The sequence below is a fragment of the Thermobia domestica genome, chromosome 10, assembly GCF_964235325.1.
Source record: "Thermobia domestica chromosome 10, izTheDome1.hap1.1, whole genome shotgun sequence".
NCBI classification, from domain to species: Eukaryota; Metazoa; Arthropoda; class Insecta; order Zygentoma; family Lepismatidae; genus Thermobia; species Thermobia domestica.
Window position 1 is genome coordinate 246569964 of NC_137463.1, and position 12383 is coordinate 246582346.

At 34.5% G+C, this 12383-nt stretch overlaps 1 protein-coding gene across 6 annotated transcripts in view; it reads right to left on the minus strand.

The window, feature by feature from the left end:
- Dlg5 (MAGUK family member discs large 5) overlaps positions 1 to 12383 on the minus strand; it is a 147867-nt gene that overhangs the window by 48234 nt on the left and 87250 nt on the right. For all 6 annotated transcript variants that reach the window (XM_081729466.1, XM_081729467.1, XM_081729465.1 and 3 more), the window contains 2 exons: positions 7501 to 7676; positions 2450 to 2626 (listed from right to left, as the gene is read on the minus strand). In XM_081729466.1, coding sequence (XP_081585592.1) covers positions 2450 to 2626; positions 7501 to 7676 — 353 coding nt within the window. The remainder of the gene's footprint in view (positions 1 to 2449; positions 2627 to 7500; positions 7677 to 12383) is intronic.

Below are 12383 nucleotides of genomic sequence, written 5' to 3' on the forward strand. Positions count from 1 at the left end.
GGTACCTTTCCTGTGCCTGAATAGTTTTCCCCAGTCATAACATCTTCATTGAATTGGTAGTTGAAGCTGGGTGACCATGATTTTATTGGGAACACTGAATTCATCCAGTGTCGCAAAACCAGGTGAAGAATATGGTTCTGACATCCTATAAACTGTGGCTCATCGAGACACATTTGTTAAAAATGTCTTTGGAGTCTAACAACAACAACAACACTTTTGTGCCCTATATTCACTGCTGCGGTGTCAGAAATGATCATTTTAATACTCATCCATGTATTACACTCATCCAACAAGGCTTGCAGTAAAATATAGGTCCTCGGCAAATCCGCTTTCACAAACCAAAACTCCAAGCTAAGACTTCTTGCACAATTCTGCAGACAGACTACTTGATAATTTTTACTTCCTATTCTCTCCCCATCAAAATGCAAGCAGAATTCTTCTTCACCGAAAATTTCTTTCAGCCGGTTCTTCATTTTTGCAGCTTCCTTGATCACTCGACGCCAAATCCCCGATTGTGAAGGTGTAGGTACATTTATCTCTTCCTCAGCCAAGTTCTGAAGAACTTTCGCTGCTTTTCTTTTTGACAGAGACAGTTTTGACGTGAACTTGGCTGCAGTTTTGGTTCCTTGATACTTGCGTTTCAGAGGGGAAGCGCTTCTGAAAATTCAGAGTCACTGCTGATCTTAACTTCTTCAGTATCACTGATACTCATATGTTGCACTTGGCTTGTAAAGGACCAATTAGGTACTTCGCATTTTTGAAGGATCGATCGATGATATAGAGACAACTTTCTCTGTAGTGTATCCGACTTGGCCTTTAGATTCAAGTTGTTTTCTATACAATTCTTTGTCTTCACTGCAATATCAGTATCCTTTTATTTTTTAATATCAAAGATACTAATGAGAAAATTTTCAAATACCTCATTCCTCCTTTTTCTATATTTTACAATCAACTGTATCAGATCGTCAGCTTTTGCTGAAATTTGCTGCTTAGAAAGCAAAGGAAAGTTCAGTTTTTCCCAAAGTCTACACAGTTCTTGAGAGATCTTCTTTACTCTGTCCGACTGCCCTTTCAGTTCATCATACAACCCCAAATATCTACCAACTCTGTTTCTGTTTTTAGGCATTTTACACATTTCACTCATGTCTGTTTTTATTTCTGGTATGCTGAGACGGCGTTTTCTACATGTCGTTAAATTCTGTGCCCATGTTCTTTCAGCTGATTCAACTGATGATTTTGATCTTTTGGTTTTGAATGACATTTTTCAATTTGAAAATAGAAGAGATCACAATTAGAAAGACAATTGAGGGAAGCACTGTTGCAAATACATATGAAAGCAAAGAATATTAAAGTTGTATTACCGGCAAATCAACCTACTAGGCTTGCAATACAATAAAAGTGATTTGCAGAAGTGTTTAATGTGCATAGTATAAATTAAAATTTGGAAAATAACTTGTATCTATATTGCTTACTTATAACTTACAACAAAACATAGTGTGCTATTTGTATAGGAATCTTTGCGTTTCTGCGTACCTGATAGGTTGATATGCAGACAAAGATCTGTACATTTTGATTGTAAATATACTATAAATAAATTACATTACAATGTATATTATACAAATGTCCATTGAACCATTCTTAGTTGCCAGACTTCTTTTCATTATCATGTTTTGCGAATTCTTATCGTATATTATTTTTTCATTTAGCTTGCATATGACAATAGATTAGGTGCGGGACGTTTTTCCAACCCCGAACGAAAATAACACCAGAGAACTGAAGTATAGGCAAAAGTTCATTAAATACAACATCAGGAAAATTAAAATCTTGTAAGAAGTTAAAAAGTCATATCCCTAATATATATATATATATATATATATATATATATATATATATATATACAACGTAGCAGGTCAAATATTGAAGTTGTCACCCACTTTTGCTGACAACTGCACAACTCTCCTATTCAAAGTCTGAGATATCATCTGTACCAATAACAAAGAAATCCCCGAAGATTAACCTGAATGCAAACTATAGCCTTTAACAATTAAACGCTTACGGCATAGAGAATTTGTAGGACAAGTAGTTACCTACAGTTTCACGACACTCAATATTAAAAAAATAAAAATATTCCGAGCCGCATTAGCGAAATGGGATTGTAAAATTTTCCTTGCCTTTAGACTGTAGTTTGATGCTTTCTTTGACTTTCTCTTCTTCTCACCAAAATCAAATACTTTTTTATTCTATAATAAAACACTACAGTAATTTCCATCATTAACTGCTTCTAGGTTTAAAATAAATATAAGGTTAATCCACACTCAAGATTTTTGAAATACTAATTTGATTTATACCCAATGAAAGTCATTTACGTAAAATATGTCATATTTGTTGCAACCAAAAGCAATTATTAGGATGTCTACCTTTTACCCCAAGAAAACATCAGAATACCTACCTTTTAACCCAACTGCACTCCTGAAGAGAATTTCTATTATTGTCTCGGCGTCCAGGGTTCAGTACTTCTACATGAAATGTTGGCATAGGACTACTGCGTTCCGAAGCTCTCTCAATGCTTCCTGTGGAGACTTTTCCCGTGCTACTTTTACTAGTCACACTTTGGTTGGAGGGAATCCTGAAAATATAAATCAAGTCACAATCAAACCACAAAAGATTACAACTAACTATACATAATACATACGTATGTGGAGTGATATTTTTTCTTTTAAAAAGCTTATTTTTAAATCAGTTTAGCCTCTTGTGTTGTAGAATGGTTTACGAGTATGTCATTCAATTGCATACTCCCCCGTTCGATTCCCGGCGGGAGCTATTTGAATTAAGAAATAGCGGACTATGAGAGCTAAGAAATGATGTTTGCAGTGGATTTACTGAACATGCAGGTGCGTATATCTGTAAGTGTGTGCCATCGGTTGGCTAAACACCTTCATCAACGAGAACACCAGAGGTATTATTATTATTATTAACAGCTCAAGGAGAAGCATTGACTCACTCACGGTAGTGTATTTACGTGCATTTGTTGTTTTTTGTTTTGTTGTTATAGTTAAGTAAACTGCCATTAAAAAGATGTCTCATTTGCAGGTTACAAGTGGTGTTGAACGAAACTGAAATGCGAGTTGTGAACGGTTATTTTTGGAAACAACAAATGTCATCGAGAGATGTGGTAAAATACATTTGTGAAGCTGAAGGACAAGAGATGATAAGTTAGTCAAAGTCTGGAAACAGTGTAGGTGTTTTGAGGCTAGTAACCTCATCTCCCAGATCAACCCTGTTCCAGGCGATCATGGAAGTTGGGCGATGAACAGCTGGCGAGCGATCTGGAAGATAAGTCGTCATCAAGCAGTGATGATTTAGCATCGACCAGATGTCAGACTCGAACAGCTGGGTTTTGTGCACAAAAATCTCGGCAGGATCTACACTAACTCATCGAAGCAAAAGTCTAAAAGTGAGTAGAGATCTGTCGCTGAGTGCTCAACAATCCATTGAACGACAAGTTCTGAAACAAAGTACGTTTATTTGGTCAACTACAATTTCAAAAAGCTACGTTGTAACGACCCAAATCGTTACATATATTTCGTTTATCTTTATTTGGCTTATATAAACCTAATCTGCACTCTCTGCAGCACTAATGTTTGTTAGTTACATTGAAATGTTATTTGGATTTCCTATATATATTGTACCTGAGCAGCTGGAGTTTGCAATGCTTTTAGCTTCATTTATCAGGGATAACCCTGCAATATATATTTCTCATGTGACATTAAATTCTTGATTCTTGCATAATGTTTGAGAAGTAGTGAAATTGGCCGTGGCTTTTATACCTAGCTGTCTTTATCTTCTAACTTCTTGATATGATCTAAAGCATGATTGTATTCGAAAAAATGAAAATTAAAAGACATCTTTAACTTTTACGTCCCACTATTATGCCGGCTACGCTAAAGGAGACGATGATTATGAGAAATAAATGAAATGGTGAAATGAAGAAAGTGGGAGGAAACTGAAGAACCCCTAGAAAACCCACGCATACGGTCCACCACAAAGCTTACTTGGCACGAGCTGGGATCGAACCAAGGACCCCATGCACCAGAGGTGAACGCTCTACCACTGAGCCACCGCGGCCCCATGATTCTCTTCGAGTTTTATGTTATAAAGCATATGACGAAATCAACCTAAAATAGCCAAAATTAGCTTAATTTGTGCAGTGGGTATCTTTACATGGTATTTTCTTTATATTTAACAGCTTATTTCCTGATATAGATCTAATATATGGGATGGGAAAGATAAACATGTCTGCTTTAAAAAAAGTATTCGTACCGTTGATAAATTGATTCTTGTTTCTCTATATGTAATTAAGTTTGACTGTTCACATGATTAGTAAATGTGAAGATTTTGTTAATACAAATGCATTATGGAAGATGTCTATTAAGTAACCATGCATAGAGTTTCTGTTCAGATCTCGATAATTTGACATTATTGCCAATATAAGCGATGAACCTGAGTATTAGCTTGAATCGCTACGTCAGTATATGCGGCTTATATGTAAATGAAGTAAATGTTATATATTTTAAAATTCTGGTGAAACTATGACATGAGTCTATGTATGTATGGAATAAAGAGAATATGGATCACTGTTATTAACCGATGAATGAATCGTATACGAAGGAAAAACGACTGACTACATGAAAACAAACTATTTGTTGATTACACGGAATGATCATCGTACCTTGTTATTTTAAAGTTGTATTGTCTGAGAAATACCCTTTTATTCTCCTGAGGTTTCTGAACAGGGTGTACTGAGTTTCATTTTCAAAATTCCAGTATATTCAATATAATTATCAGCAAAATTTCAATACGTAATATAATGAGTTTTTAAAGTTCTTTAGGAATAATCACACTCTTGATGATTTCAGGTTAGTAAGTGTTTTACCATCAAAAGAATTTTTAATAAATTTAGTTAGCCTTTATTTTCTGAAATACAATAATTTTTAACATTTTTAAAAGGGCCTCCCAACTCCCCATTGCTTTAAATGTCTAATTACAAAATGTATACAACTCTTGCTTCGGAAAAATTTACAGTCTCAATGAATACAAAATTGTTTCTAAGACTATTAAAACAATTACAAAAAAAGGGTGGTTGACGAATTACCAGTTTCATGATTTTTTCAGTATGTGGATCAAAATTCCAGTATATCTCCAGTATTTCCAGTATCAAAATTAAATTTCAGTATAATTCAAGTATTTCCAGTATCAGTAGGTACCCTGCTGAATATTGTGCACCTTTCCTGCAATTACTTCAATCATTTATCTTCGGATGAGATGTAGCTGCAGTGCATAAAGCAGATTCTCATTTGGTTTTTTGTTTAAGGATCATGTTGCTACGAGCGCTACGGCCGCATTGACCAAAAGCATTACAATGTGTTCTACAGATTATGCAACTCTTCGGCTAAAGATCGGTTCGTTGAGGTGATAATCTGTGTTTGGTGGACCATAGAGGGCATCCTTTTGTGTCAAATGCACTTTTAATTTGTGTCAAATGATCGTGTCATATCAGCAACTGGAACAAGTCGACAAGTTCAAATGAAGTACCAGTCCGAGTTCGTCGAAAGCGTTCTCTGTTTCTGCAGGAAAAAGACAAATCTTACACTGTCACGTAGACTAACAGATGGCTGAACGTCATCGAGGTTATGCGACACTATGCTCTCAGTACCTATGTTACATATTTCGCCTACGGCTTGTTTTATTCACCCAGCACTTCTCGTGTGGTCGCACCTTGCTTCAAATCGTTTAAAATACAAGGAAATGAAATCTTGAAGTTTTACGTCCCACGGTTATGCCGTGTGAGCTAAAGGAGATAGTGAGGATGAGAAATGAATGAAATAGTGAAATGAAGATAGTGGAAGGAAACGAAAAAAAAAACGAGAAAAGTCGCACATGGTGTTCGTCGACCAAAAACATCACTTGGCGTGAGCTGGGAATGAACCAGGATTCCACGCACCAGAGGTGAACGCTCTACCACTGAGCCAGCGCGGCTCTCAAGTCATTTAAGTAAGTTGAAATGAAATTTTTCAATTTAATGTTCCAGAGCTTCAAGGAATAGTACTTTATTCATATCAGGATGCTTGTTGATCGATGTAATGGCACAAGATTTTAAGAATGATGACCTTTATTTTGCCGAATAAATCTTTTTGTGTAATTCGGAACCTTTTCTGAACCTGATAAATTATTATTATAATATCTTTTCACTATAATTCTTTTTTATTTGAAAAGCATTTTAGTCGCGAGTTAAGAAAAGAATTATTACTCTCTTTACTAGACATTGCAGAATTACCTTAGGAAATTCAATGTCATGCTAAGTACTTTCAGCAAAGTGAAGGACATTTTATGTCTTGTATTAAATCAAATAAATAAATAAATAAATAAATAAATAAATAAAATGAAAGAGGAGAATAGAGTTTCAAGTTTCATAGTTGAAAACTTCACCAGGATGATTTTGAACCTTACCTAAAATGAGTTTCTCGAGAAGAGGAAAAATATCTACATATTTCCTCGTTTAAAATAACCCCTTCAATAGGTCACAGCCTAGAATTGGCAATCCTGAATGATGCATATGATGGGTAATTGCTACATCGTTCATCGACTACACTTCTATATAATAAATTTGCCAAGTCACATAAAACAGTTGAGTTGATTTAAAGTCCCTTTCAGCAGCGAGGCTATATGAGACGTGGACCTACTGATTAACGTGGAATCCGAACCAAATGAGCTCCCGCTGGAAATCGAACCCGGGTCTCCCACACCAAAGGCGCGTACGCTAACCGCTTAAGCACCAAGGTGCTCTCACATCAAACAAGCCACTTTTAAAATGAAATTCTTGACAAATAATCTATATAGGAAAATACATACAAAAAAGTATTTCAGAATTAACTAAAATTAAGTTTCACTGACACAAAAATAATCTAATGATCTTTCAATATGAAAATGTTTGATTACATTACCATAATAATTTTACCTGTTGAATATCATTAGTGTCATATTATTTTAGGCGATACTTTGGAATATTATCTATTTTAACAAACAAACCAAACATGTAATGTAAGTAAAATAACTGTAAAAATTAATAGGTGCCAACTAGTACTACAAATACAGACTATTAAACTTAACTTACAACCTTCGACCAATTCTGTTATTACATGTTGTTTCAATTCATAATAAATATGTTTTAGTTTTGCATCATTTTTTTAAATATAAATAATCCTGTATTACGTAATTTCCCACAATATCTTCTTAAATAAATGGCACTGATAATGTCTGTGATTCAAGAGATGAAAATATTATGGTGACTTAATAATACATTTCAATGTTAACATTGAGCTATTCTGATATATATATATATATATATATATATATATATATATATAATTATACTTCAATCATCCTCTGCGTATAAAAAAAAAAAAAAAACTTAAATAATGTAAATACATAAACTGAATATACCTTATCCTCTGATTTTCCTTTTTCCTTGGAAATGTGCCACCTTCGTACCCATGGTAAGGGGCTACAGTAATGACATCATCATTGCCTCGGTAACCCGGATGAGAGTGAGCTGGTAACACTGGTCGAGGTTTATGGTAATGTAGATCCACTGACGGAGAGTGCGAATGATTGAAAGACTGTAAAAGAATATAAATTAGAGATGAAGGTACAATAAAAAAAGAAATACAATTATTATAGGCATAATCGGTTACAGAAGTTCATTTCATTTGTGAATATACGAGGGCTATCCAGAAAGTAAAAGACGTTTTGGCCTATTGCAGCAGTGGGCGGGGCTAGAGTTGCCATCTTGGTATTAGAACGTTGCCACACTCAGTACGTATCCAGCTATGGTAGCGTGAGAACTGTGATACTCTTACTGTGCTTTCTGTGACGTGTTACAATGTGCATTGCAATAGAAAATCCCGCCTTTTGTGAGGTGCGTTCTGTGATTAGGTTTTTCTAGGCAAAAAACCACAAGCCAACTGAAATCCATCGCCAACTGTGTGAAATGAACGGACATGGAATAATGAGTGAAGGCTGAGTGAGGCAATGGTCCACACACGGCCAAGCGTACCCGAGAGCTCTTGGATGGTTTTGGATGGGAGGTGTTCGATCACCCATCATACAAACCGGATTTGGCGCCGAGCAACTACCACCTCTTCCCAGCGATGAAGACATGGCTCGCTACACAACGCTTTGATACTGACGCCGAACTGCATAAGCCAGTGGTTGAAATCGCAAGCGGCAGATTTCTACCGCGACGGTATTGAAAAACTTGTGCATAAGTGCTTTAATTTGCACGGTGAGTATGTGGAAAAATAGCTTTCAAATGTATATAATAAAATTTGGTTTGTTTATTCTGTTACTTTGTTGTTTCAAGACTTCTGTTACATTCTGAACAGTCCTCATATATTCAAATAAGAACAAAGCTGACAAAATTTGTTTCCACGGATGCTTATTTGTCATTTACGAATATATTTACGACGCTAGTAAATATCAATGAATATAATTTAAAATAAAAACAGATATTCTCTACATCAACATCTTCCAACTAGATACATATAAATACAATATCAACTAACTCAAATAAAATGTTAAAGTTTTCGTTTTGATTGTACGCACTCATAATGTAATATCAAAATATCATTACGTAATATAATACTTTATTTATAATATAAAACTTTATAACTTTATTACCTTGTAGTTAATTATATTAATTGACTTATAAGAATCCTAAACTTTCATTCTGCAAAAAAATGAAGCTGGTAAATAAATTCTGTATTGTGCACATTCTTTATGTTTAGCGTTTCTCTACTAAATCTTTACTTTCAAATTTCATTTCCTTTTATCAATGTGGTGAAAATACATTATATTTTTCTTTCACACAAACAAGAATTACATAGCCATACCCCCCCCCCCTAAAAAAAAAACTTCTTTGCAGCGGACCCCAGGTTATGGATTCGACGTATTTTGTTACACAGAATCCAAATTTCGAAACCTCATCGCGATTGACCGAGCAAAATTGTAACATTGTTTTATGGGCGCGAGAAATATGTGTCCTCCCTATCCAATATCGCTCAAGTTTTTCGCCCGTAACAAAAAATTGACATGATCGACCTTCCTGGGGTTACAAAATTTGAATTCTGTGTAACAAAATAGATCGAATCTATACCTTGGGGTCCGGGGCACACAGAACTTTTGTTTCTTTACATAGCTGTAGCCTATTACGTGTATCTTCCCTATTCAAAATCGTTTAAGTTTTTCGCTAAGAAAAAGGAATTGACTTGTTCAACCCTCTTGGGGTTTTGAAATTTGGATTCTGTGGAACAAAATACATCGAATACATACCCTGAAATCCACTGGACAAAACTTTTATTTTTTGTGTGTAGCTGTGTTGTTTATCAATTCAAACTTGCAATACGAAACGAATACTATTTCTTTCATGCCATTTTTTTTTTTTTTCAAGAAAAGACTAAAATGGACATGATGAAGATATTTTATTCAACAAAATTATGAAGTACAATATCCTGTACTAGAAACCACTTGATTACTGGCCTATCAGACAACATTAACTTTCATATTCACGAAGTTTTATGATGTGAGATACTTCATAGTATCTTGTAGAACAAATATTTTTAAACATTACATTTAACATACAAGTAAATAACATACATTTTTTAATTTTCCTTAAAACTTTTCTTTACGCTTCCGAAGATAACTGAAACATATTTTCTCCTCCATTTTACAGTTCGAGAGGAATTACCAGTACTATAGCTACAAACTATTATCCATAACCAATGTGGTGTTGATTACTGAAAATCTATTACTATTTTAAATCAATATATTCACGAAATAAATAATACTTATAAAAAAAAGCTATACTAAATATATATCATTATACTGTATAACGTATTGGAAGAAAATGTCAAAGCTCGTATTCCGTAATTTCTTAGAAAATTTCAAATATTTTCAGGTTGTCAAACATACGGTTTTAATGTTATAACATTAATAGATATGACCTAAGGTACTTGCCACTAGGTTACTTGAAAGACCTTATTACATTATGCTCCAGCACATTTATAACAGAGTCTTTTACAAAAAAAATAAAATCAATGATATAGAAAAACAACCATTACACATATAAATCAAAAATTTTTCTTTTAGATGGTACGTAATTCTGCAATATTCATTTTATTACAGAACCTACTTTCAGAAAAGAGCCAACTGATCAGAAATTATTCAAGAAATAAAAGAACTTTTTTTTCTTTGTAACATCTTTAATGCATTATTATTAAGAAAAAAGTGTTATTTTCAAAGCATATGAAACTGTCATCACAAAAGGACAGTGTCGCTTTCTCAAGAACTAGAACTTTGAAAATGAACTAATTTTACAGGAGAAATATTCAAATGTGGATGTCCAAATTAGCTCGTCTTACACAGAAAACATTTCAATCCTGACTGTGTTTTGGTTGCGCCTTTTTGCACTGATCGAAAGTTTTTGGCTCCTTTTCTATATTTTACTCCTATAATACTTATATAAACAAGTGAGTTTCGTCTCACAGTGCGAAACTACGGTAGACTCCCAAATTATGTAAATTCAATATTCAAACTTCAAGTAGTAAATCTGTAAGTACTGGTTGCAACAAAAGAATAAGACAGAAGATATAACCTGTTCTTCGAACGCTGAATCCATACTTAAAAGCCATTAAACCTATTTGCTACCTCTTACTGGTTTTACTCTACGGAAATCAAATTTGAAACCGGAAGTACTAGGAAATTTCAACCAATTTCGGTTTCCGTAGAGTGTTACGGATTGTAATGATATATTCTCGAGACGTTGAATCGATTACAGAAAACCATCTGTCACTATCCGTTACCCGTTTCTGTTCTAGGGCGGTAAATGTTGACACTGAAAATGGTTAATTTCAAACATCTACTGTAATATGACTAAAGCATTTTGGTGAAGGGCAATTAATATTTAATTGGTTTTGGCTTCAATATTTTGTAAACCTTTTTATTTTAAATGTAAATAAAATTCAATTCCCAGTCTGGTGCTGTAGGTCATTCACAGTGCAAAGAAATTAAGGAAGTCTCATAATAATTTAAAACTATGTCCAGTTAAAACATTCTTTTAAATAGGAAATATAAAATTATGTTATGTAGCAATGTATTAAGGAAATAATAACACTTCCTACTTCACGTTATGAGGTAATTCTAAAAATATAATGGTAAGCGGAAGAATAGACGCTACCAAAACTAGGAAGTAAAGGTAGGTGAACAAAAAGAGTAGGGAACTCGAGAGAGTTTTGAAGTGACCATCTGACTAAAAGGATCTACCTCTCAAAATCTTCATTTGTTAAAATCTGGGTGAGTACAATGCTGGATACTATTTGATATCACGCTTTATTAATCGCCCTTCACCAAAATGCTTTAGTCATATTACACTACAGTAGAGAGGTTTAACGGAGGAAAATGGAACTTACTTTTGGGACGCTGAATCAACTGGAAACGATCTCTTTTCTTACCGTTTTTGCACTATGACAATCAGTATTAAAATTCGTAGTAGTAAATGTGTATTACTATAGTTTTACTAGAGTCGAGGATTGTGATGATGTTCTCTTAAGACCCTGGAATCGACTGCAGAACATCGCTTGTAATTATTACCATTTTTGATCTATGAGGATCAACAGCGAAACCGCAAGGTTAATTTGAACCATTTCTTGTTTGTATAGTGGATTAGCGGAACAGAGAAAAACTATTTTTGGGACGCTAAACCAATTACAAAAAGCGCATTTCGATTTCTCTTACAATTTTTGCTCCACAGAAATTGGTATTAAAACATGAAGTAATAGTAAAACTGAACCACTTCCGGTTTTGTAGTGTGTTGTGGATAGTTGCCCTAAGGCGCTTCGTCGTTTGCAAAATACAGCTTCTCGCTATCTATTACCGTTTTGTTATGGCTGTAAACTTTGAACCGGAAGAGGCCTAATCTGAACTACTTTCAGTTTGAATAAAAGATTAACGGAGGAGATAGTTTCTTGGCATGCTAAATCGATTGCGAAGAACTGCACTTCGATATATCTTGCCATTTTTGCTCTGATACATGACAGACAGACGGACGGACACCGCCATTCAATAGGATTTCCAACACTTTGGAATCTAACAAGGAATACTAAGCGTGTTTGGCATCACATTAGTTTCGTTCTAGTGAAATCCCATTGTGAGAAAGTTATTGAATACATCTATTTGATTTATGTTTAACGTCCCTTTCAGCGACGAGGCCATACGAGACATAGACCTACACCATAACGTAGAATTCGAACCACATACGCTCCCGCCGGCAG